This window comes from Ipomoea nil, unplaced genomic scaffold (assembly GCF_001879475.1).
Source record: "Ipomoea nil cultivar Tokyo-kokei standard unplaced genomic scaffold, Asagao_1.1 scaffold0188, whole genome shotgun sequence".
Taxonomy (NCBI): Eukaryota; Viridiplantae; Streptophyta; class Magnoliopsida; order Solanales; family Convolvulaceae; genus Ipomoea; species Ipomoea nil.
This window is the reverse complement of record NW_017616616.1, coordinates 2,846,650-2,874,286: the sequence shown is the minus strand read 5'-3', so window position 1 is coordinate 2,874,286 and position 27,637 is coordinate 2,846,650. Positions and strand designations below refer to the sequence as shown.

General features: G+C 36.7%; 4 protein-coding genes, 1 long non-coding RNA gene and 1 pseudogene across 5 annotated transcripts; 4 read left to right on the top strand and 2 right to left on the bottom strand.

Annotated features, from left to right (window-relative positions):
* The first annotated feature begins 5,668 nt into the window (after window positions 1-5,668).
* Window positions 5,669-8,073, top strand: LOC109185986 (homeobox-leucine zipper protein HAT4-like). The gene is made up of 4 exons (XM_019335936.1): window positions 5,669-6,084; window positions 6,168-6,460; window positions 6,553-6,632; window positions 7,506-8,073. The coding sequence occupies exons 1-4, from the start codon at window positions 5,904-5,906 to the stop codon at window positions 7,849-7,851; spliced, it is 900 nt and encodes a 299-aa protein (XP_019191481.1). The 5' UTR covers window positions 5,669-5,903; the 3' UTR covers window positions 7,852-8,073.
* An 859-nt stretch (window positions 8,074-8,932) lies between these two features.
* On the top strand, window positions 8,933-12,091 carry LOC109186569 (protein FAR1-RELATED SEQUENCE 7-like). Its single transcript, XM_019336611.1, has 4 exons — window positions 8,933-8,990; window positions 9,365-9,442; window positions 9,534-10,599; window positions 10,984-12,091. Exons 1-4 carry the CDS (start codon window positions 8,933-8,935, stop codon window positions 12,089-12,091), a joined length of 2,310 nt encoding a protein of 769 aa, XP_019192156.1.
* Window positions 12,092-12,760: 669 nt separating this feature from the next.
* On the bottom strand, window positions 12,761-16,668 carry LOC109186562. The gene is made up of 8 exons (XM_019336598.1): window positions 15,820-16,668; window positions 14,642-15,426; window positions 14,193-14,390; window positions 13,938-14,112; window positions 13,494-13,622; window positions 13,267-13,410; window positions 12,969-13,100; window positions 12,761-12,877 (listed from the first exon to the last, which is right to left on the bottom strand). Exons 1-8 carry the CDS (start codon window positions 16,666-16,668, stop codon window positions 12,761-12,763), a joined length of 2,529 nt encoding a protein of 842 aa, XP_019192143.1.
* Window positions 16,669-19,276: 2,608 nt separating this feature from the next.
* On the top strand, window positions 19,277-22,133 carry LOC109183035 (putative dual specificity protein phosphatase DSP8). The gene is made up of 7 exons (XM_019333253.1): window positions 19,277-19,697; window positions 19,878-20,064; window positions 20,371-20,493; window positions 20,632-20,725; window positions 20,888-20,970; window positions 21,296-21,385; window positions 21,510-22,133. Exons 2-7 carry the CDS (start codon window positions 19,885-19,887, stop codon window positions 21,861-21,863), a joined length of 924 nt encoding a protein of 307 aa, XP_019188798.1. The 5' UTR covers window positions 19,277-19,697; window positions 19,878-19,884; the 3' UTR covers window positions 21,864-22,133.
* Window positions 22,134-22,365: 232 nt separating this feature from the next.
* LOC109183027 lies at window positions 22,366-26,687 on the bottom strand (annotated as a pseudogene).
* Window positions 22,808-23,226, top strand: LOC109183043. Its single transcript, XR_002054478.1, has 2 exons — window positions 22,808-22,951; window positions 22,984-23,226. It is a non-coding gene; the product is annotated as an uncharacterized LOC109183043 (long non-coding RNA).
* Window positions 26,688-27,637: the final 950 nt, after the last annotated feature.

The window sequence follows — 27,637 nt, the reverse complement described above, 5'->3', positions numbered from 1 at the left end:
TTTAATTAACCTAATCAGATAACAACTAATAGCCATTTACCAAACATGGTGAATGTAATTTCACCGGCTAAAAGGTTCAATCACACACAAGAGTACAAAAAGAGATAATGTATAGTAATTTCACTGCCTAAAAGGTCCCATCAAAAATATTGTAATGTGTCAACCATGCATAAAAAATTTCTATATTTTTTTTTAAATTTTGTTATGTATTAATTAAGTTGTATTTATTCTTTATATATATATATATATATATATATATATATATATATATATATGCCATTACATGTGCCCATGTTGTTAGGTGTGGTAATATGGATAATTACAGGCCATTAGATTAGATAGATCCAATGAATCACATTAATCAAGTATTTTCGCGCACATTTTCCTACCCCGCAAACTGCAAGGGTAAATTCGTCATAATGCAGCGGAATAGGGAAAATCACATTGTTGTGTGTTTTATTTGTGTAATTGGTGCATTATTAGTCTTACTCTAGTGCATTTGTAGATTCTCATTGGTGCCAAGTTCAGGTGCGGCAACGTCTTCCCGTGTGGTCAATGCGGCCGCACCAATTGTTATACAAATATACACAATCCATGTTATAAAATGCACAACAAAAAACATACACAAATTAGGTACGCATCACAAAAAGCGCGCCATTAGATATGAATAAATACATCATACAATGTTCGGGAATACACTATTGGTGCGTTTTATTATACTATTGGTGCATGTTGTCAACACTGTTGGTGTATTCTGGAATCCGGCTGCTATAAATGGCCACTGTAATTACCATAACACCCCCACACGCGAAAATCCTCAAATCCTCATAATTAGCCACTGCCGTTAGATTAAACTGATTCAACGACACAGGACACAGATACGACCACACCTAATGACATGACCACATATGAGCGCTCTTATATATATATATATATATATATATATATATATATATATATATATATATATATATATATATATATATATATATATAGGAAGGGATCATGTGCATTTGTGGCTTCCCGTGCGGTTGTGCGGTGGATTAATGTGCGTGAGGTTTATACTTAATGTACGTGAGTGTTATGCTTAATGTGCCTGAGATTTATACTTAATGTGCGTAATGTTAATATGCGTGAGTTTTGTACTTAATGTGCCTGAGTATTGTGATTAATATGCGTGAGATTTGTGCTTAATGTGCGTGAGTAGTTCAGAATTATGAGCTCAAAAGGAAGAAGAACAGAAAACTCACGCACATTAACGCCCAAGCTTCTTGTTACTTCTTCCTTTAATTTGGCCATGGATTCTGGATTATCAGCTACCTTCAGTGCAGTTGAATGTTTATATAGATGATGCACGCACAGCAAAATTTGCACAACAGCTAAGTGTGGATTTCTGTTGTATTATTCCCATAATTCTTAACCACCATAGCCCGCCCCCGCATCATCATCATCAGGGAGGGGGCAATGGCTACTGGTGATGGGGAAGAAGCTGACATTCATATTTTCTGCTGCATTTTACACGTTCACGCACATTAATCAACCGCATGAGAACCTTTCACTACATATATATATATATATATATATATATATATATATATATATATAAGGGTTCAGGTGCGGGTATAACTTTCCGTGCGATTGTGCAGTTGACGCACCTTAAACATTAAAATGGCGCACCTTAAGTACACAAACCACGTACCTTGAGCACACAAACAAAGCACCTTAAAAACACAAATCACACGCACCTAAAAGCTTTAGGCCGACGCACCTTAAATACACAAACCACGCACCTTAAGTAATACACAAACCACACACCTAAGGTTATAAAATGGCGCACCTTAAGTTTCAACAATTCACGCACCTTAAACATACAAATCACGCACCTTAAGAAGGAAAACAACGCAAAGTACACAAACCACACACCTGGTTATAAAACGACGCATCTTAAGTTTCAACAACTCACGCACCTTAAACATGCAAATCACGTATCTTAAGTTTCAACAACTACTTACCTTAAGCACACAAACCACGCACTTTAAGCACAAAAAACATGCACCTTAAATTTGACCTAGATGCAAAAATTACCATTGCATTTTTTTTTATCCTGAATGTTGATTTAAGCATGATCAATTGCTCATATTCAACTGCACAAAAACTCAATTAGGAAGAAGTGGTAAGAAGCTATTTCGAACCCTGCTCTTAAGTTGAGATCTGTTACATTGTAGTTTCTATCCATAGATCTACTAAAGCATAAATAGTCAATGCCCTCATTGTGGTTTGAATTTGTGACCTGTCATTTGAAATAACCACAATTATACTCTTTGACGACTTATTATGCCAATTTGATTTACTAAATTTAGCATGATTTCATGTAAACAAATTATGTGCCACACTTTTTTATATTTATTAACCATGTTTAATTGGTCAAATCCGTTACTAAATAATTTAATAAAATCGCGTGTAATAAAATCAAATTATGTACAAGAAGCATTCACATATATCTTTGACCATGTGTAAAGGTTAATATTTTGATGATAATAGGATTAGTTGCACTTTTGGTTCTTTAGATTTGTATGAATTGTCAAATCGATTCATTAATTAAATAAATAGTATGTCATCAATTTTCTCCATAATTATATATTAATGTGACAAGTTTTACTTCAAGTGACATATTTAATAAACATTATAAGTGTGTATGTAACGTGTTTTATGTTTTATTATGATTTTACTTCTAATTTTTTTTGGTCTTTTTACATAAATGACCACCCCATATCATTTGTAAATTTTAACATGAAATTAAAAAAATTGTTACAACACGAGAGGGCAAAATAATCAACCCAGTGCATGCACAATTAGGGCCACATTGGCTCTTAGTCAATCAGGGTTCAGAGAAAAATTCGGTCTTAATTTCTTTAATATATTATGCTTTTATAAGAGTTAACCATTATATTGCAATTGTATTAATAATTTACAATATAGGATTTTTGTAACAATAATCATAAAGAGATTAGACATAATTATAGTCAAAGGATTAATTAAGGTTGTAACATACCATCATTAAACGCTATTAAGAATTAAAGACCACCCGTTTTCTCGAATTAAACACCCCCCCCCCCCCCCCCCAAAAAAAAAAAAAAAAAAAAAACCTTCTAAAATCTACACTAAGAAACACAATTATGACACTAACAGGGCGTTTGGTTGGAGGGAGGGAATTATGTGGGAAAGGAATTGTAATTCCATGGGAGTTGAATTACTGGGAATAAAGTTAGAATTTTAATTCCAGTGTTTCGTTGACAGGAATAGAATTACTGGAAATTTCAATTCCAATGTTTGGTATACATGGGAATTGAAAGGGAATAAGTAGTATAAAGTCAAAAATGTCCATTATTGTTGTTAGACATTAATTTTAGGTTAAAAAAGGAAGGGGTAATTTTGACTCATCACTATCTTTTTTTCCCAGGAATTAAAATACCGGGGGGACATGAGATTTTAATTCCATGAAAATGCGGGAATTGCAATTCCCTCCAACCAAACTACGGAATTTAATGGTCTTTGGAATTAGGTGGGAATTAATTGGGAAGGGAATTTAAAATCCCTCCAACCAAACGCCCTGTAATATCCATGCATTAATTAAATGATATAAAGAAAACTATACATACATTCGCGGGTAATGACACGCTCTTGACCGCCGCCCGGCAACCTCTGTTGTTTCCGATCCAACAGCCGCCGGAAGGGAGGCGCGTGTGCGACACCCAGAGGTGCAGTAGCTTCCCAATGCTGCTCATGAGAGTAATGATTACCCTAGTCAACGGTCAACAATGGAAAAATTAATTAACTTTTCATTGAGAAGTCAAAATTAAGGAAATAAAAAAAAAAAAGTTGGGGACTTCTTGACTTGTTAACAAACATGGTTTGAAGGGTGGGTTTGGTGTCCCCACAGTTGTTCTGTGACAGCAATAGCCAATAGGTTAAAGTCAATTTCAATTCTTAGTATTGGGCAAGGTTGTATTATGGTATTATAATTACAATTAGTTCATTATCAATTAGGTCATTATAATGTTAGTCATACTATTGTCCCCATGTTTTTTAAAAAAAAAAATAAATAAATTACAACTTTAGGCATGTGTGTTGTAGAAACAACAAATGGCTAAAGTCACGTAACAATTACGATAATATCACTGCGCTACTTTAAGCGTCTTTAAAAAAAAATTATAAAACAACATATATAAACGTATTGTTACAATTTTGTAGCAATGATCTTATAGAAAAGACACAATGGTCATTTAGCATTGTAGAGACTCTTTATATTTTCAATAGTGTACGTGATGTTAACTGAATTATTTAATAGATATCTAATAATGTTCTTCCAAGAAGAATAAATAAAGTTTGACCAACCAAATATGTTTTGAAATGTTAATGTGTCTCATTGATAATAGCTTATTCAAAAAGATTCTTAATGGGTACATTAAGACCTCAAAGTGTTACAAAGTACCTCCTTATAGGTTTTAAAATTGTTGTATTCTTAGAGTTTAAACCCAAAACATCTAGTTAAACTGAAAAATATTTATATCATCTCATTCGCACCTTTGTGAGTTCTTAGTCTCAATTTTTAATTCAATTAACGAAAACTGACTTAAATAGTTTATAACTAACATTTTATATTTAGTAACTTGATATAATAAATAAGATTTATATACTTAATTATAAACTACCCTAAAAATTTCTATTAAATATAAAAATCAAATGAAAAAAAAAATGATTCTTTCTAATATACCAAAAGCAAACATATATGGGACAAAAAAGCAGACAATATAATCCTCTGATCAATTGTTATTTGTTACCCTGTGGCCTATGCCTAATGAAAGGTCTTAATCCATGGTTAAAAAGTTAAAATTCAAAGGGTTGAAAGGTCCAAAACAGTGCTAAAACCTAACTTCAACAAAAGCCAATCAATCGCTTTCGCCATCATTGAGCCAATGCCCATGGACACAAGCCATCATTGATCACTAATATATAATAATATCCCCTTTATATATATATATATATATATATATATATATATATATATATATATATATATATATATATATATATTGTATCGAATATTGTGAAACCTAAATGGCAAGAATATTTAATAATTAAAAACAAAAGTCGAATTTAAAGTGACTAGATTTACCTCTTTATTGTAAGTCTTGGGTGAGTTCATAAGGTCCAAGATATAGTTCAGGCGGAACCAAAAAATAAGGATTATTGAACCAAAAAAAAAAAAAAGAGTCAAATTTACATATGAAGAATAAATTAGTAAATTACTTAAATTTGTATGTTTTTAATTTACAAACATATTTGTATTGGTAAAATAGTGAAATAGGTAAGTATTTAAGTTGTAATTATTTAATATAGATTTATATTTTGTTATTTTATTACTCTTATTATAATGTATGACCTAAATAACTTGTATATACGCATCAATATCGATCAACACCTTTTATATATATTGACTAATGTTTCAGTGAGACCACCTCTCCCCGTGAGATCGTGAGACCCTACAAGAATACACACAATAGATTGTACCATTATAAAAAAAAAATGATCTCATTTAATCATTATTATTATATATATAATGAAATTGTACCATAAAAAAAGTACATAGGCTTTATATATTCTCGAAGATTTTACCTTATATATATATAGAGACACACATATTACTATGTATACTTATTAGGGCTATATGCTACACACCAGTCAATATAAAAAAGCTGCACACCTACTGCAACTACAAAAGAGCACACCCCATTTTCCTTCTTTCTGTCCCCTACACAAAGCCCTTCGCCAATTCCAAAGCCACCACCAAGAAGACAGTAAAAAAGGGTTATTGGCTTCTTTTCAAAGAAATAAAGCTAAAGATGGGTGAGAGCAATGATGATTTTGGCCTGAGTTTGAGCCTGGGATTGCCGCCGCCGGCGACCACCAACGGCAAAAACGTCGGTAATGGGTTTGAGCCGACAGCCCCCCGTTCTTTCCCGCTCAATCTTCTCCACCCTCGCCTCCCTTTCATGCAACACAGGAATCTCCACTCTTCTTCTGGTAAGTTTTCTCACAGTTTCTTAATTTTTGGGTCACTAAGATATCAGGTTTGATTTTATGTTTTAAATCTGTTTTTTATGCAGAAAATGGCGGGGGGATAGATATAAACCAGCCAGTGACGGCGTCGGAGTACGACGACAATGCGATGGCGTCGTCGCCGCACAGCACGGCCTCGACGGTGACCGGGAAGCGAAGCGAGAGGGAGTACGAGACGGCGGCGGAGGCGGAGGCGGAGATGGCCACCTCCTCCATGGAGGAGGACGATGCCGGAGACGACGCGGCGGCCGCCGCCGCCGCCAGGAAGAAGCTGCGGCTGAGCAAGGAACAGGCGGCGGTTCTTGAGGACACTTTCAGAGGCCACAACACGCTCAACCCGGTACCCCTTTTGTAATTTTTGCTCATAAATCGAGGCTATTTTCGGAACACTCGGGGTAATAATGTCTTTTCAAATTTGCCTCTGATTTCCAGAAGCAAAAGGTGGCCTTGGCGAAACAGCTCAATCTTAAGCCCAGACAAGTGGAGGTCTGGTTCCAGAACAGAAGGGCAAGGTGTGTAATTCTTCACTCCATACAAGGGTATTATTGTCATAAAAACTAGAGCATTAATGAATGGTTTTTGTTCTTTACTACTTCAATTGCCATTATCATATTCAAATTTGCATAATAATAATAATAATAATAATAATAATAATAATAATAATAATAAAAGGAAAGCCTTTAACATGTAATACAACATTGTTATTTATGCTTAGAATATAACTTTTTAGAGTATTAAATATCATAACGCAATAAAAATCCTATGAAATTGTAGAATTTTTCGACTAAAAAATATCCAAAAATTCATTATTTCATAAACGTCCTTTTATTATAAATATAAATATTTAAAATTAGGGTTTATAGGGTTGGGGATTGGGTTGTAATTACCAAATGCTATTTCTAGCTAGGATGCATTATAAATTAACAAGTATATATATATATATATATATATATATATATATATATATATATATATATAAAAGGTTTTGGACACAAAATATACATGCAATATATAGCATTAAAAGTGCACATTATATGATAATATGGAGTTTACATATTTGGATAATCAAGATTGGTTGTAAGCTTTTTAAAGTTTGCAACATCTTGTACAATACTGAAAACTCGAGAAAACTTAAATGCTATGTCGAGTTGGAACGTGGGGCCCTCGGGGTTTGAAATTCAACATTTTGGGAAAAATGAAAACTCGAGATATGCATGAAAGTTTTATACCACTTCAAGAATAATCTCTATATGAATGATATATATATATATATATATATATATATATATATATATATATATATATATAAAGATGTGCATGCATGTGTGCTAGCTGTTGTATAAGGAGCTGAGGTTTGTAAACAACTAACAATATATATAATGTAGGACGAAGCTGAAGCAGACAGAGATAGATTGCGAGTACTTGCGGCGGTGCTGCGAGCGGCTCGCCGACGAAAACCGGCGTTTACACAAGGAGGTCAACGACCTCCGGGCGCTGAAACTGTCGCCGCAGCTGTACATGAACATGAGCCCGCCCACCACCCTCATCATGTGCCCTCAGTGCCAGCGCGCGCCGCTCTCGTCTCCGCCGCCAACCTCCTCCACCTCCTCTTCATGCGCGGCCACCATGCCGCCCGCAGCCACCGTCCACCGCCACCAGCCGGCGCCGCCCGGGCTCATTCAGTCATGGACTGCCATCCTCCAGCCTCAGCCGCACCGCCCCCAACTGTAATTTTAATTTGGCCCATATATGCCCTTGTACCGTAGGGTGTTTACATTTTTAAGGGCAGAGGATTTTGGTTTTTTTGGGTGTATGTTTAGGAGGGTAATTTGGTCAGAATTGAGTAGAGAGTTATTTATTGTTTTAGATATATATACCATTGCCTAATTGTGTTGATATCTTTGGCATGTAATTAAATTGGGGAAATGAATAGATTATTATATAGTCTTTGCATTGTTGTTGTTTCAAAAGGTTAGTTGAATCCCCAACTCCTAGGGTTCTCATGTCCCGATTCGACACAACTTGTAGGAGAATGTAAATCATCGTAACTCAATTGAACATAGAGGCTAGGTTTTTCTTTACTGTGCGTAAGGAACTTTCTTCACTTTGAGAGGTTACTTTCGCTAGTGAAAATGAATGTCTGAAACTCTTCTAGGCCAAAAAAAACCCTTAAGAAAGAAAGAAAAGTTATTCTCTATTGTCAATATTATGAAGTAAAATGAGAGGTTTTGCTGTTAAATTATGGATTTTGTGTAACAATTTTAAAGATTGTTGGCATAATGGGTATGGAAAAGTCATTTCTTTGTGGAAAAAAAAAAACTTGCAACTTTTGTAAGATAGGGCCCAATTTGCTTATATTTTGGGCCTTCACATGTTGCCTTTTGCCACTCGTTTCAAATGCCAATAATGGGCTTATTTGGCTGGATCAAATGTGGGTTAGGTCCACTATACTCAATCATAATCATAACAAGTCCAATTAGACAATTAGCATGGACTGGGCAATCATTATTGTGTGGACCATATTTTATACAAGTTGTGGGCAAATTATGCTGTGGATCTGTATGCACCATGCATGGTGCATACAGATCCACACGACGTCGTTTTAGCCTAATGACGCGGGGTTTTATAAAAAAAAAAAAAAATTCCGTTAACGGCGTTTACTTCCAAATTCCTTTTGAGTTTGTTTCCAAGTTTCAAACTCGATCGTTGGCAGTTGTTCGCTGTGGTATTGGCATTCGATATCACCGGAATCGCGATCGCAATCTCAATCGCATTCGCAAATCGAAATCGGGAATTACAAAGTGATTGATAGATGGAGGATGGAACAGAGCAGACGAATTCCGCAGTTGATGATTGGCATTCGATTCAAGGTGATCTTGTTATTGTTTTTGCAATCGTTCCTTTTGGTTTTTTGTATGATTATGTGATTAGCAGTGATGTTTGTGTCTAGAATCTGCAAATAGTTGTGCAAAATCACGTAAGTAATTTCCATAATTGTGTAACAACAATTTCAGAATTTGAAAACAATAATTCCATAATTTCATAACTATATTTCCAGAATTGCATGTCTATATATTCAGAATTAGGGGTACTCTGTTTTGGCAGTTTGTTGCGACTGTGTATCCAGAATTGTATAACTATATTTCCATAATCATATAACTATATATACAGAATCTGTAGACACTCTGTTTTTTCTGTTTGATGAACTGTTTGAATTAATGTTCACCATGTCTATATAATGTAGTTAGTGAAGGCATTGTGGATGGTTCAATGAGTTCAGATCAAGTAGATGTAGATGTTGATGGATCTTCATCAATTCCAGGTTTATTCATAGTGGTTTACCTTTTAATTAGCAAATTATGATTAGGAATTATGTGTTAATGGAAATGGTTATTATTGTGTTATATTTGCAGTTGATCAAGATTTGGCTGGTTTGGTAGTAAGTAATGCTGATGAGGCTTTTGAGGTGTATAACAGTTATGCATATAGACTTGGTTTTAGTGTGAGGAAGGGTCATCAACGATACAAGGGATCTTCGAACACAATTCAAATGAAGAAATTTTGTTGTTCTAAGGCTGGTTACAAGGCTAACAGTGGGGTTAAGGCTTATTCCAAAATTGACACAAGGACAGGGTGTGGAGCGTTTGTTCAATTTGACGTGGGTGATGATGGGTTGTGGACAGTTACGAAACACGAGAAAGTGCACAATCACGAGTTATGTGTGTTCAACAAGAGTCATCTACTTCGTTCACATAGGAGTGTCGGAGATAATCAGCTCTTATATTTACAAGGTTTGAAGGACAGTGGTGTTGCATTGGCAGATGGTATTAGGTTCCTAAAACACCAATCGGGGGGGTCCCCTTTAGTTGGTTTCACCAGTAGAGATGCTTATAATTCAATGGCTGCGGATACTGTCAAGCGATTGGATGGAACGGATTCTAACTCTTTAATTGAAATTTTTAGGAGGAGGCAGTCTACCGAGACTGATTTTTTCTTTGATTTTGAACTTGACTTGGATGCAAGGTTGTGCAGTTTTTTTTGGAGGGATGGTCAAATGAGACGAGATTACGAGGTGTTTGGGGACTTGTTAGTGCATGATACGACATATCGCACAAACAAATACGATATGATTTGTGCCCCTTTCGTAGGGATGAATCACCATTGCATGAATGTAATGTTTGGATGCGGGTTTTTGATGAGCGAGAGGATAGAATCGTTTGTGTGGTTGTTTAAAGTGTTTTCAAGATCAATGGGTGACAAGTCTCCACAGACTATTATGACAGATCAATGTGCAGCTATGGCTGCTGCTATATCTAAAGTGTTTCCAACATCACGTCATCGTCTTTGCATATGGCATATCGGTGAGAATTCAAAGAAGCATATCAAGACGTTAAGGAGCAATAAGGATTTCTTGGATATGTTTAACTACGTGTTGAAATACACAGAGACCGAAGCTGAATTTCAATTCTATTGGACAAGGTATGTTAGTAATTAATCGTTTTTATTGCATTACGTTTGTAATTATGGATGTATAGTGCATCAATTATGGATATATAGTATTTCGATTATGGATATATAGCAGTGGTGGTGTCTGGAAATGTAGTATATGGATTATGGATATATAGTATTCCGATTATGGATATATAGTATACCGATTATGGATATATAGCAGTTGAACTTACTGGTGGTGTCTGGAAATGTAGTAGTATGGATTATGGATATATAGTCTATCAATTATGGACATATAGTATTCCAATTATGTATATAGAGCAGTAGAAATTCTGAGTATGTGTTAGATGTGGTGATGCTGCTTGTTAATATTCTGCTTCATAATCATTTGGGATTTTGTCTTACCATTTTCAGGTTGGTGACTGACTATAAATGTCACAAGAATACTTGGTTAGAAAAGCTATATGACTGTAGGGAGAAGTGGTGTCCAGCATTTAACAAGGACTATTTTTCTGGGGGCATTCTATCATCACAAAGGAGTGAAACTACAAATCATTCGATTTCTAGAAGGTTGTCCAAGACAGCGGGTCTTTGTGATTTCTATTCATCGTTTGTAAGCGTAATTTCTGAATGGAGAAGTAAAGAGAACGGTGAAGACTTTCGGTGTGCTCAAGGGGTACCCGCTATGATGATGGAGCATGTGAAACTTCTTTCACATGCTAGAGAGGTATACACGATTGAGATATATTTTCTGTTTGAGGAACAATTCATGAAAGGCAGTGCGTGTCATCAAGAGATGGTGTTGAATGATGGCCATCAACAGAAGTATCACGTGTGGCGGCCAGATATAGATATTATAAGGCATGAGGTTAGTTTTAATGCAGCCAACTTGGACATTTCTTGTAGTTGCAAGTTGATGTCTGAGTTGGGAATTCTATGTTGTCATTGTATACGCATTCTTCACGTACATTGTGTTTCTAGTATTCCCGACAAATATATACTTAAAAGATGGACTAAAAAGGTTATTGATGGTAGGAATGTCAACATTGATTCTATGGTTTATAATGTTGGTGTTCCTCCATCAATTTGGGTGTTCGATATTAGTAGAAAATTTCAAAGATTAGTTGTGTCTAGTCAAGATAGCAGCGTAGCGAGGAAACTGTGTGACGAGGCTGTTGATGATGTAAAGAAAAAGGTTGAAGCCGAGGTTGGGCATGTGCATATTGAAGAGTGTGGTGTTTCATCTTCAAGTGGTGGTGTTCAAAATCCTTCAAGTCGGAGATTGAAAGGTGAGCGTAACAAAAGGAGGAGTGGTGTTATTGAAAAGAAGTACAGTCTTGCAAGGGGGAGAAGGAGTGCTGCAAATAAAGCTGCATTGAGTACAAAGGGTGCTGTTCAGTCTTTGGTGTTGGAAAACATATCCAAGCTTGCTGGGGATGGATACCTTGTACATCCAAGTTCTTCAAGTTCAGATTTTGTTCAGTTTAGTAAGGGTTTAGATGACAATGTAGGTGTAGATTGAGAAATACAAGTTGTTATCATTGATTTTATGCAATTATACAGTTTTAGTTTTGTAATTCTGGATATGTAGTTTTGCAATTTTGGAACTGTAGTTATGAAATTATGGAATTATAGTTATACAATTATGGAATTGTAGTCATGCAATTATGAAAGGTATGCAATTATGAAATTATAGTCATTCAATTATGAAAATATAGTTATGCATTTATGCATGTGTAGTCCCCATTGTGATGGAATTTGTAGTTATGAAATTGTGATGTATAGTTATGCAAGTATGGATGTATAGTTTTGCAATTATGGTATTATTGTTACGCAATTATGGAACTATAGTTATGCAATTGTGGAATTGTTTATATACAATTATGGAATTATAATTATGAAATTATGGAATTATAGTTATGCAATTATGGAACTATAGTTTTGCAATTCTGGATTTATAGTAGTCATGCAATTATAGATTTGATACATGAAAACAAAAACAAAAAAAAAAAAAAAGTAAAGAAAAGAAAAGAAGAGAAAAGAGAAAGAGGTGCATAGATCAGATGTAAATTGTTATTTAGCTATTAACATCATGCATCTACATTCACAAAATACAAGTCACATTGTCAATGTAGTTCACAAAAACTTTCTAATTGTTTAGAATTCAGTCAACATGTTGAAGAATATTCATTCAATTCTTCTTCGAAACTCTTTTGGCCGCTTGCAGAACCTCCCCCCTGACTTCATTCATTCTCCACTTTATGAGGTTCGCAGCATATTTCGCTCGCAATTCACACATGAAGCTTGCCTATAAACAAAGAACATTAAGTAATTAGTCATTCGCAATTTTATTTATTTTTTAATGTATTTTGAAACTATAATATGTATGGTAGTCTTACATTCAAGCGCATATTTTTCTTGAATCCTGGCTGCCAGTCTTGTAGAGTCCCTCGGAATGTCTCCATATGACGGAGTACATAGATCCCGCAATCAGTGACGTTTTCAGTGTTTGCCCAGTCCAACTTAAGGTACTTTATATCAACTTTTTACAATTTCACATACAAGGAGTGGCACTCGGCCTTAAGGTAACCACTGAATGCTTCAATCTGGTCAGAAAAGTTAGTTTAGTGTTGATAATGCTTTTATGTCAATAGATAGGTAATGGTAAGAATGTCAAGTTTTTTTTATCAAAATTACCAATAAGTGTGGGCAGTTGCCATATTTGTCCTTCTCCGAAACACTAGCTGGTAACTCCTTGTTGTCAATGACCTGTACTTTATGTTCTTTCACATTGAAGCAGACCAAGAAGTAGTGACCATGGCGATGAACTGCGAAAAATATCTAATTCCAATTCAAAGTTAAAGCAATGTTAGTATTTTTTTGGACATGATAAAGTCAAATTGGACATGGGTAATAGAACTTACCAGATCTGCATCACTGATGTCTAGGTTCCCAAAGCTGGTTATTTCATAGCTCAATCTCTCATTGAAATTCTTCATTTTTATGTGAGTTGGGAGATCCTTCATCCACTGATCATTGGGATCAATTTGAAGCTGCACATACAAATGCAGGAATGGGTAGTCATAATCCAAATAATATTTGTTGAAAATGTTAAAGTTATACATACAGAGTTATATATATATACATTTCCAGAATTGTACAACTATAGTTCCATAATTGGATAACTATAATTCCATAATTGCATATAACCAATTCCATAATTGCATAAGTATAGTTCTATAATTGCATAACTATAATTCCAGAATTACAAAATTATAAAACCAGGGGTTCACAGGTACACATCCAGAACTGAATAACTACATATCCATAATCTAAAAACTATATATTCATAATTTGTGAACACTTACATGTACTAGGGTGGAGAAGTAGACCCGCTTTGTCTCCCCAACCGCACGGGGCATGTTCAGCAATGTAAAACGTAGGGACCAGACATCTAGGAAGCTGCTCAGTAGCTCACCGTTGCACATAGTTGCAAAATCATCCCTTGTGAAGTAGTAATCACCATATTTGAACAATGTCTCTCTACAATACAGTAAATAAATAAATATAAGAACATAAATTAATGAATAAAATTTAAGTAAAATTGGTGGATGGAAACATACCCTCCCGGGTGCTCACTTGAGGCTTCCAAAAATGCGTAGTTTGAAAAAACCTTTTCTTTGGGAGTTGCATTATTGATGGAGCCTTTGTTCTTATTCCAATATGGTGACCTCAAATGAAGCGGGATGTTCCTGAATTTGCGCACAGGTCTCTTTCTCACAGTAACATCCTCAACATCAGATTCACTTTCATCCATAGCCCTGTTGTCCAGAAAAAAACAGAGGCAGTTCATAACCCCACAAGTATAATTCCAGAATTGTATAACTACATTTCTATAATCTATAAACTATATGTCCATAATTTGAGAAATACATATCCATAATTGTAAAGAAATCAACGTCACTAGTTGAATAAGAATATATTCATATTAATCAAACTTAATATTCATAATTATTGATGAATTGAAAACCATATTTATAGTCTAAATCTGCATAAGAAAGCAGTAACCTACTTATCAAATTCATCAATCTCAGCAGCAGTTTGGGCAGCAGGGGTAGTAGGAGTGGTGGACTTTTCGAATGGCACTCTGATTAGTAATGGAGTTGCTTCCTTCTCTGTTGAGGTTGATACTCCTGCACTCCTCACAATGTTATCCACCAAGGTGTCCAAAGGCTGCTGTTGAGATGGTGGTGGGGTTGGTGTAGAGCGTCCAAGTAGCTCAAATGATGGGACTTCTATTTCCATTTCCTTTCTTGTTTTTTCAAAAGCTGCTACCAGAGAATCAATTGCTGATGTGAAGCTCTCACTTCCGAAGAAGATGTCATCCAATTGCGAGGCAGTTGGGCTAGGAGTCGGTTGAATTGTGCTTGCAGCACTCAGCATTGTTGATATTCCTGAAAAAGCCCTCTTCATGATTTCAACCGGGGCCCCTTGCTTGCCAATGTCAGACATGACCTGACCGAACTCAAGGACACCTGCTGTAAGCCGTTGAAGCACATTTGTTACTCGGTCAACATTTGTCAGAGGCACAGATGGAGCTGGAATAGTTGGTGTAGCAGCAGGGCTGGACACTGGCCTTGGTATTGCAGCAGGAGGAGGTGCAGGTCGGGGTGATGATGTAGATGCAATGGCAGTAGGTCTCTGAAATCGAGGGATAACTTTGCCCTTACCAAAACCCCCTGATTTTATCTCAGCCGATACTCGCTTGCGTACAAGGCTTTTTGTCCAAGCTTTTATTGCTGGGAATGTGCGGTTGACGGTCATGCCTCTGAACTGTACTCGGTCAAAGTAGAAGAGCTTCAAGAAGTACAGAAGAGTATGTTAAGGAATTGAATAACTACATATTCAGAATTGCATATCTATAATTCCATAATTGCATAACTATAATTCCATAATTATAAAACTAGATATCCAGAATTGCATATCTATAATTCCATAATTGCATAACTATAATTCCATAATTGGATGACTATAATTCCATAATCCATAAACTACACATCTATAATTGATTAACTATAATTCCATAATTGTAAAACTATTATTCCATAATTGGAAAACCACAATTCCACAATTACAAAACTACACATCCATAAGGGCATAACCACACATACAGAATTGCATATCTATGATTCCATAATTGCATGAATATAATTACATAATTAGAACATTTTATGTATAATGGGATATTACCAGGATGAATACCATTGGACCTCCAAAGGATCTGGTAGGAGAGTCTTTGTAAATGTCATACGAATCAATTAAAGAATTGTACGTGTACTTGCACCAATTAAGTCTTGAGATTGACCGGATGTTGAGCAATGACTTGATAACTCGATAGTTGGCATATCTTCCAGTATTTCCCCGGAGCAGAGATGAGACAGCAAACACCACAAAGTCTCTCTTGAAGGCATCTCCATGGTCACCTCTCCTGATTATTTCATCAGGCATCTTTGTTGTTATGGGTGACCCTGACCTGACATTCCATCTTTTCCTCCACTCAGTCAGGACCTTATTATATGCAGCTGTAGAATTTTCCTCACTCTTTGTACCTTCCTCAACATCTCTCTTCCCCCGGGGGAGTCCCAAGATGTATTCAACATCCTCTTCACCGACATGTAGATGGTCACCATCCAATATGAAGTCTGATTTGAAAACATCAAACCTTTGCAAGAGATACTCAACAAGTTGTGAGTAATTGCTTGAAAATTGTAGGTGCAGCAGCCCTCCAAAACCCATATCAATCACAGCATCCTTTTGGTTATGTGTTAGACGCTGGACAAGGTCATACATTTGCTTGGGACCCATTCGTGTACTGAAGTAGTTCACATCAGGGTCCCGTACTCTCTCTCGCTTTTGTGGTGGTGCCCTCTTTCTTTTTACAGCTGCTGGTTGTTGCCTTGTCGAAGGCTCTGCTTGATCTTCCTGGGCAGGGGTGAGTTCAGCAGCTTGTGAGCTCAATACTGCTCTGGTTGTTCTCTTTTTTACAGACTTCACAAATTGACCAAGTGTAGAATCATCTGCCACACCTGACTGATCCATTTCTGCAAATAAAAAACATCAAGTGAGGTTAACAGAGTACTATATCCAAAACTTCATAACTACAATTCCATAAACACACAACTATACTTCCAGAATTGTAAAACTACAATTCCATAATCTCATAAGTATACCACAAGGCAAGTTATGCTAAAAAGGATTTGAATGCAATTTGGTGCACAGAGTAAGGTTCACAGAGTAATACATCCAAAACTGTATAACTATAATTCCATAAACGCACAATTATACTTCCAAAATTGTACAATTACAATTCCATAAGCATACCTACAAGGCAAATTATGCTAAAAAGGCATTGATGCAGTTTGGTGCACAGAGTAAGGTTCACAGAGTACTACATCCAAAACTCTATAACTACAATTCCATAAACGCACAACTATATTTCCAAAATTGTAAAACTACAATTCCATAAGTATACGCACAAAGCAAATTATGTTAAGAAGGCATGAATGCAGTTTGGTGCACAGAGTAAGGTTAACAGAGTACTACACCCAAAACTGTATGTCTACAATTCCATAAATGTACAACTATACTTCCAAAATTGTAAAACTACAGTTCCATAAACTTATAAATATACTCATAAACCCATAATCATAACCATGCACGTTAATAATCAAATAACTATACATTCATACAAGATTAAACAGTATAAAACCCTAGTTTAAAATTTCATAAATATATACTCAAAATGAATGCTTGTTTTGTGTAAATGCATTATGTATCAACGTAAAATGCATTTATACCTGTTATAGGATGATGATGAGCTCTGGTTTACAGAGAAAGCGCTGTTGAATTCGCGATGATCGGACGCCGGCGACAATAGCGACGACGAGTGTGTTTGAAAGCTAGAAAATGCTAAAGAAATGGTAAGGAAATGGAGATGATTGAAGCGTTTACGGAGGGTATCGTGTTGGAGAAGGAATGGAGTGCGGGAAGTGAAATGCAGTGGAGAAGAAACGAAGGAGCATTGTTTTATTTAAAAAAAAAAAAATATATCTGATTGGTGGAGTGAAACGGTGCCACTAACGGCACCGTTACTCCCTAAACGACGTCGTGTGGATCCGGATGCACCAAGTACGGTGCAACCGGATGCACAGCATAACGATTGCAAGTTGTGTGAATCATATTTTGTATACTGTACAATAATGTATATTTAATACAAAAATAATGTACATTCAATATAAAAATAATGTACATTATATTCAGGGGATGTATATTATTTTTGTATTGAATTTACATTATATTGTATAATGTACATTCAATACAAAAATAATATACATTTACTCATTTAGTATATTAAAAATCTACTTTTTATTATGGTCCACGTAACATTGTATGGACCAAGGTCCATACAATAATTTGCCTTGACTGTGAGTTTGGATCCTCAACTCCTGCAATATAATTCTATGGGTGAAGAAAGATTTGAACTTGATGAAGTACAAAATGTGTTACTTCTTGTCTTTGCTTTCCTTATCCTTACAATACTTTATTACTTTCAAAAGTGGCTTACTTCCACATCATCAAATTTATAATTCTCTCCCTTTTTTTTTTTTTTTTTTTTTTTAAAGAAATAAAGTAATTCATTAAAGATCATCAACCATAAGAGCGTTACAAATAAAAGGAGTGGGTTATCAAACCACTCCAGAAAGTCAGACATAGAAAGAGATTCCCTTACAAGGCATGTCAACCACACGAAGATCGAATGTAAACTGGTAGATGGCATGTCAACAACGTGAAGACTGATGGTAAACTAACTGGTGGCATGTCAACCACGTGAAGATTGGATGCAACCGAGCTAGTGATACGTCAACCACGTACAGATTGAATATAACCTAGTTGTCTGTTGGTTGTATACTGCCACATTAATATGTGGGCGGTTTGTGGTGTACTAGTATGTCAATCACGTGAAGTTCTAATTATTCTGTTTCATATTGGTAATCACTATCCGAGTACTTGAGAATACATGTTTTTCGGGTATAATAGATTTATATTTTTCATAGTTTTGTACTTTTGTATTCAACAACTTCAACTTATAGGGCGTTTGGTTGGAGGGATTTTAAATTCCCTTCCCACTTAATTCCCACCTAATTCCAAAGGCCATTAAATTCTGTAGTTTGGTTGGAGGGAATTGCAATTCCCCCATTTTCATGGAATTAAAATCCCATGTCCCCCCCTGGTATTTTAATTCCTGGGAAAAAAAGATAGTGATGAGTCAAAATTACCCCTTCATTTTTTAACCTAAAATTAATGTCTAACAACAATAATGGACATTTTTGACTTTATACTACTTATTCCCTTTCAATTCCCATGTATACCAAACATTGGAATTGAAATTCCCAGTAATTCTATTCCTGTCAATCAAACACTGAAATTTAAATTACCACTTTATTCCCAGTAATTCAACTCCCATGAAATTACAATTCGTTTCCCACATAATTCCCCCCTCCAACCAAACGCCCTGTTATGTGTTTGAAAGTTCTTGAGTAAATTTCCCATGATGATTTTAGTTTGTAAAAGATTACATAAAAAATAAATAAATCTAAATAGACAAGTTTGTTGAGGGAAAAGGAAAGGTAGAGAGAGAACCGTTCCAAATTCTAGAGAGAGAGAGGGAGAGGAATGGGTTTATTGACACCAACTCCCCTCCAATACACTTCAAGAATTGCCCGACAACCCCAGAATAGCCTCGTTCCTTTCTAAACCGCTGTATTACATAGACAAAAACCTCTTTTTTTTTTCGTCGTTGATTTTCTTGTCCCGTACCGCTTCCCTCTCTCATCACAATTCATTGAATTCCGGGCTTTCTAAATTTGCTTCCTTTCATCAACTTCCCCAGTTCCCCTCTCCCATGTGGGGGTTTAGATTGCGAAACGTGATCAAGAAAACCTGCATTCTTGTTCTTGAAGTGAAATAAAAGTTTGGGTTTTTTTTGTTTTGCTGTAGGAATCGGAGAAGGTGTTGTTCTGGGTCGAATTCGTTTGAAGAAGTAGCTGGATTGTGAAGATTGTTATTTGCAAAGTTCATTTGGGTTAGGGTTAGGGTTAGGGTTAGGGTTTGATTTGAATGCTTGTTTGTGGATTTAATTTTGCAGTTTTGGGATTTTAATTCATTAGTTTATTGGAATTGCAGTTCATTAATCGATTCAATTTGAGCTTGTAGGTGAATTGTGACTGTTTCTGAACTTTGTTAGGGGTAGAAATTATGTATATTGAGGAACTGAAGGAGGGGGAAACAGGGAGTGAGGAGGAGGAGCCATGTTCAGATGTGAAAAGGGTGTTGGTTGGAGCCGGGGCTCGAGCTCTCTTTTATCCAACTTTACTGTATAATGTTCTGAGGAACAAGGTTCAGGCTGAGTTCCGGTGGTGGGATCGGGTTGATGAGGTATAGATATACTAGGAGTGTATGTAAACCTTACTGATTGCTCATATTCGATTGCCTTCATAACCCGCCGTATTTACTTGTTTCTAATCGTTCGTCATAAATTGTTGTGACCCCCTCCCTTATCGCTAAAGCCATCTCCTTTATGCACACAATTACAATGGTTTTCAATTGGTGTTCATTCTTAATCCCGAGTGTTTCACATAATTTTTATGGTTTTTTTCCCCTTATCTCTGTCTCTATATCTTTCCTTGGGAAGTGCATATTGACGATATTTAATGATGATAACTCCGCTCCTTTCATTGCCAGTTTATCCTTTTAGGAGCTGTACCATTTCCTGCTGATGTCCCTCACTTGAAGGCTCTCGGTGTCTTTGGTGTCGTGACTTTGAATGAGCCATACGAGACTTTGGTGCCAACATCATTATACCGTGTAAGTTAAGCCTAATTATTTGTCACGCTGTTATCTCACCGAAACATTTGACTTCGATGAGGCCAACCAAGAATGCAATTTTGTTTCACGATATCCTATTATTGTTTCTAAATAAAGCGAGACATTGTCGTTTTGTAGGATCATGGCATCAATCACTTGGTAATTCCTACCCGGGACTATCTTTTTGCACCATCCTTTCTTGATATCAGTCAAGCTGTGGACTTCATCCAGGGTAAGAATTTTTATTCCGTTTTTTCTTTCCCCGAACCTTATATCTAGAATCTCGGCAGTGAAATTGTGAGCAAAATATGTTTGGAAAATTGACCATGTTTTTTTTGTGCAAGTTTTAATAATTTAATCGGAATTTCTTTGCTATTTTATCTTATTTGTGAAGGAAACGCATCTTGTGGCAAAACAACTTATGTTCACTGTAAAGCTGGCCGTGGTCGCAGCACAACCGTCGTCCTCTGTTACCTGGTAAGCGTGTCAGCTCAAAGCCTTCATCAATTTCCCGCTAATATGTATCTTTTTTGGTCAGACCACGAGGTGTTCTGAGCAGTCCCTAACTGTAGGAGGCACTTTTAAGCCCGTACCATACTCAGACTAATCCCTGTTCGCACCGGGCCGGTCCAATTAAGGAGCAAAGTGCTGGCCAGATTGATTTTTTCATACGAGAGGGGGTTCGAACTCCCGACCTCTCTTAAGGGACGAGAGTGCACGGCCACTCACGCCAACCAAGCTGGTTTCCCGCTAATATGCATCTTAAGTTTTCTCTTTTCCTTATATTTGCTTCTCTAAACAGGTCAAACACAAGCAGATGACACCAGAGGCCGCATATGACTATGTGAGGTCCATTAGGCCAAGAGTTTCACTCGCCTCATCCCAGTGGCAGGTATCCTTAACGATTTTTCCGTGCTTCAAGTTCATAAATTATTTCACGTTCCATCAAATGGCTAGTTGTCTTTGCTGTAAATTGGAAACCTTTTTTTTTTTTTTTTTTTTTGGATGAATTATAGGCTGTTCAAGAGTACTATTACAGAGTAAGGAAAACTGAAAGTAGTGCCGATACTTTATTAGAGAAGGCCTTAATCCGCCCTTCTAATGGGGACCTGGCTGCTTTTGATGACGACTCCCTTGTCCTAGTCACCGAGTCTGACCTTGATGGATACGATGAAAATCTCGAGTGTGATTTAGGGGGCAACAACGTGTTGGCTGAGTTGAACCTAGCTTGCAGAGTCCAGTTTGCCGGCCAGGCAGCCATTGCAAGGCTTTCGTGCCTATGGCTTAGATGTAATCCGGGGCAGAAAACGTCGGGGAAGAAGCTCGAAGGGTCGGTGACACAGAACCAGTTAGAGATCCATGTTTATTGAGATGCACTCTACTGGCTAGGGAACTTAGGGAATGTCCTTGGCTTCTATTTGCGGGAAGCCTTAGGAGAGGTGAGTTGCAATAATGGGTTTTCTTTTTTCGCGTTTTTGTATGAGTAGCAGATGTGTGAAAGCATTTCGATTCTGGAACGCTTTCTCCAAGTGCAAAAACTGTGCTTTGAGTCTTGTCTTTGAAAGAGAAAAAAGTGGTAGGGGCTTTTAATTTGTGTTAAGATGAGTTGTGCTATAAAATGAAATCATATTTTTTTTCTCCCCATCCCCCTTACTCCATGTGTGATATTCTTTTTCTTATATGTATCATAGTTTTGTTAGTATTGCCATTCTTTCTTCCTCAAACAGTTTTGTCGATCAGTTTGTTGAGTCATTTTGCATGAAATCAGCTATTAGCTAACAGTTAATTTACCAAACACTTTTTTACAATCAGCTAATGTTATTATTAACTAGTTAAACTCACTAACCACAAATAATAATGTACACTATTAAATAGAGACCATTATATTGTTCGGGTTTCAAACTTATATATAGAGAAATGTTGCATTTACATCTGTATCACTATCACTATCATCAGAGTGACAAGAGGCTTAAGTCTAAGCTTCTGCAGATTCCCTTTGGTAAATAAGGGATATACCTGAACCATCAGGACTGGCATGATGCTGCCCATATAGTGCATAAATACCAACAGCAACAATGCTGAGAACAACAAATCTCACCCATGCCTCATAATGCAACTGCAAAAAAAAAAAAAAAAAAAAAAAAAAAAAAAGAAGAAGATATATGGATGAGAGCTTGGCTTTCACTATATATTCTCTGTGATACTATGTAAATCTTCACAAGCAAAACCTGGGCAAAAAGAAAAATATTCAAGAAGATGCAGACAGCAGGTAGAATTGGAACCCCGGGGCAAGAAAATCCCGGTGGATCATCATAAACCTGCAAAAACGCAATCTGCTGTGCTGAAGAAATGGTATATATTCAATACGACGAGCAATATATGATCGCCAAAGGGAAGAAATAGGGAAAGGATGAGAAGAACGACAGTAAGAAAACAAAAACTTGAGTATCTATCTATGGTGTCTCTGGAGCAGTGAATAAGTTGATTGAGTTTACTTGTCGGAAATGGAGAGCAGCAGCAGCAAATATCGCAATAACTGCAGATAAAATGACGAAACCAAAAGAAGCTCCAAAACGGTAAAGGGCTCCAGCAGCAAATCCACAACAGGCGACTAAGATAAGGCAAATGATGCCTTCACTCCTGCCTGAGATAAACCCCGTAGAGACCTCGTTCACATTCTTGTCCTTCCATCGTAGGGTTACTGCACAAGCTGAAACGACAGAGTAGCCTGTCTGCAACAGACCAATCCCCCACACTAATGACTTGCTTTGGTTGGTTTAAAGAGTTAATACCATCTAAGGTCCTCCGAGTATAGTGGTTTTGCCACGTTTAGTCCTAAATTTTCAAATTGACCATCTGTGGTCATTCGACTTTCAAATTTAACCACTCGTGGTCCAAGTTAACCACCCATGGTCCTTCAAGTTTCGAAATTTAACCAGTGAAAGGACCATGGTTGGTTAAAATTTACTAGTTGAAGGACCATGGGTGGTTAACTTGGACCACGAATGGTTAAATTTGAAAGTCGAATAACCACAGATGGTCAATTTGAAAGTTTAGGACTAAACATGGCAAAACCACTATACTCGGGGGTTAACCCTTAAAGAAACTTGGGAAGTAAACAAAGAAAACGTACCAAGCTGCCCACTGAAAGAATGTGTGAGAGTACATGCACATTAAACAGGCCGGCCAAGATGATGGCAACAATCCCAACCCAAACTTGAGAGTAAACAGGAGTATGTCAAGTGCGATGTACTTTAGCAAATAGTGAAGGCAATAAACCGTCCCTTCCAAGCCCAAGATATAGTCGCGACTGCTCACCAGAAAACTCAAGTTACTTACTTCTCGCCATATCTATTTGAAGTAAACCAGATGAAAGGAAGGAAACGCGTCTTACCTGAACATAAAGCCCGACCAGAAGTGTAGTTGTGAGTCCAGCAATAGCACCAACGCTGATTAACACTGACACATATGTCAACCTGTGGGCCTTGAAAGCATGAGCTAAAGGAGCCTCCTCGCCAAGGAGTTTGTACGGAACCATTCCAGTAATCACTAAGCAGACACCAATGTATAGTGCAATACAGACAAGCAGGCTCCCCACTATGCCTAATGGTAAGTCTCTCTAAACACCATGTTTTAGTATAGAATTTGAATGAGCATACGTGACAAAGTAGCATATTAAGATTATGTCATTTGAATCAGATTCATCAGCAAATATCTTACCTGTGGTCTCTTAGATTCTTCAGCAGAATTAGCGACTGCATCAAATCCAACATAAGCAAAGAATACCACAGTGGCCCCAGTCAATATGCCTTTGAAACCATGTGGAGCAAAAGGGGTCCAATTTGAAGCATCAACCTTAAAAGCTCCAACAATGATCACAAAAAAAACAATGATTACCTGCAAAAAACCCGTTCTTTGTCAGTTACAAAGGAAGACAGACACAGCTCTTGTTACTGAAGCCAGACTTTGTAGTTCAATGATACAAGCATATGTAGGCTATGTAGCACACTAGCACATTCAATGTTAAGTTGCAGCAACCTTTAAGTTCAATCTTGAAGTGGCATAAGAAATCTTTATGAGCAAAGGAGCGACATAATGAAAGCCACATAATACAAAACAAATAAGTTCCAATTCACAATACAGTTGCATGAGTGATCAACAATCAGATAACACGGGGGCAACCCCAATCAGGCAATCAAGTTGGTCAGAATGTTGACTTGCTAACCACAAGGTTACAAATTCGACGCCCAGCGAGAATGACCTATTGGCCTTAGCTTCTTGGTTTGAGCCCATCAGCTATGAGCAACCTAGGCTGGTTTACCTCTTGTGGTCCCTTGCTGGTTAGGGTCGCAAGGCATGGTTTAGGTTTACCCAATGCACACTTTCGAATAGTGGCTGCGGGTTTTTCTCGCTCACTCAAAAGAAACAAACCAAAAAAAACAATCATAACTCATCTTCCTATCATCTTTCTTTTCAAATGAAGATAGACGAAAAACTTTAGGATGACAGGGTCACCTTTGTCACAGTCACCACTGCATTGAATACGGAGGATTCTCCAACACCCCAACATAACACCATTGTCAAGATTACGAGCAGAAGTGGAGCTAATAGGTTAAAAGAAAACACTCCAAGATACACTTGGCTGCCATGTCCAACCCAGCTTGGAATGCTATCCTTAAGGAAAGGAATGAGCTCTAGTGCATTAATTGTATAGCTTGCTAAGCTGCGCGCTATGCTAGCTGCACCAATATGATAATCAAGCATCAACTGTGTAAAAACCAGAAATGCCATAAGCTCACTGAAAGCCGTGTAGGTATATAAATAAGCCCCGCCAACAACTGCAGGAAAACGCGAGGCTAGCTCGGCATAACAGAGTGCATTAAGAACACAAGATAATCCTGCAATTACGAAACTGATTGTGACCCCTGCAATAAAAACCCAGAAAGATCAATTCTTTGTGCTTAAGCTTCAACATTAGAAACTTAACAAAAGCGGGGCACGGAATGTCAATCGGGCCAGCCAATTCGGTTTAGGCTAGCCCTATCAAGGTCTACCATGCATTGTGGACTCTGATCCAAAAATAACTTTAAGATTAAGTTGACATATTCTGTACCTGCAGTTCATAGTTTGGCAAATTATTTTGTGGACCCGAAATTCACAATTTGTGATGATCTTATATTGTATTAACAAATTCTCAAAACTCAGAAACACAATTTATATTCTAGATGTTCACAATTCCAATACTAAAAATACACAATTTAGGACCAGAGTCCACCTGTCCATAACAACTGTAATAGTTGTTGTACATGTAAACAAATGATAATTACATACACATAACATGTTAACCAGAATATGTAACTACAACCAGTGTTGCAAAAATCGCGTCTAGGCGCCAATTGCGCTAGGCCTCCTAGGCGCCTAGTGATTTTTTCAACATTAACTACAACACAAAACATGTTAGCGTATCTTGTTCTGCAATTAATAATTGATGTGTATGTAATTATCATATTATTTCCATGTTATGTATTTTCAATTTGTTTAAAGGTACAAAAACTGTAATTTTTGAACCATGGTTTAAAATGAATCCTAGTACATAGTAGTAGTATAATAATTGTCAATTATCTAACCCTACAATTTTTCAGACTTGTTAGAGTCAGTCCATCAATTTCTAGTAAGATTGACATCTACTGACATGGCATCACGATCGGAGTATGATGCGGACTTACCCGGACCGGCTTCGTGGGCGACGGTACCGGTGACGACGAAGATTCCGGCTCCAATGGAGGCGCCAATGCCGAGTAGAAGGAGATCAATGAGGCCCAGACGGCGAACAAGTCCATCGCCCGTCGGGATATCGGTGGTGGACGGTGGAGCGAGAGATTTGAGCCGCCGAGCAGACGCCCAAAAGTGAGAAAACCATGACGTCGACGGAGAAGAAGAAGAAGAAGAACCATCTAAGCGCTTCTCTTCTCTCATTTCTATGAAATGAACAAAATCTTTCCTCTTTCTACACAACACGGAACTTGAATGGAACAGACATTTCGGCTCTTTCTAGAATGCACTACTCACCAACCGTAATCCATTATCGAGTATTCTTTACGGAGCTACGGATCATGGGTTGATCTACAGTAGAATTGGGTTTCACTAAATTTCAAAATTTTATAGTAAATTCTATCGGACAACATGATTATAGCAGAGAATAATGAGTCATTTTTATGCTTTCTTTTATATTTTTGTCCCATTTTTCATAAACTTTGATGAATGATGACATATATATATATATATATATGATGCAAGAGCTCACTAACTATCTAACTCTAATTGCTGATAAGATTATGAGTTTCCAACCATTGACATGAGGTTATGAGATTGATCATAGTGAGAAAAATGTGTGTGTGTGTGCGCGTGCGTGCGCGCGCGCGATCAAATACATTTGATGATATTTAAAAGTGATATTAATTAAGAACATTGCATCTTATTATATATATACAAGTGTTACAGAAGAACGGTGTATTTTGTAATTTTGTGTGGTGCACTTTTAGAATTTACACATTTCTTTAGTACACTTTTACTTATTTTAGGATGACTTTATAGTTTCATGCGGTGTGTTTTTGTGTTCGCCATCTAGGTATCAATTCACACCTATAGTAAATGCGAAACACAACAAATATTGATTAGTATTCATGTACAAATATATGATATGGTATTTCTACTACTTGTTAAACACGCGTAAACAAAAAAGGACTACTTTTTAAACACATGTACATACTACAAGATTCATGACAAAACATTTGAGTTTTGTGCATATAGATATATCTCACTTACAGTTTATAATTAATTTATGGACTGTGAGTTTCTTTATATGTGTGTGCATGAGAAAACATGATTGGAGATGGATACAAAAATCCAAGTGGTCAACAACATTCTATATTCTCTTGAATATATGAGGATTAAACCCATAACCTCTCATTTGGGAGAGTCACTTCATGTCACTATATATATGAGTTATGGTGCATAGATGCTCATAGGTGAAAAATGGGTTAGATATGAGTAGTTAATCAAATTTAGATAAACAACTCAAATCAATAAATAAATAAAAAACGCGTGTCCTCAATTAATGCATGCATCTTCTTCAAGTTTACTC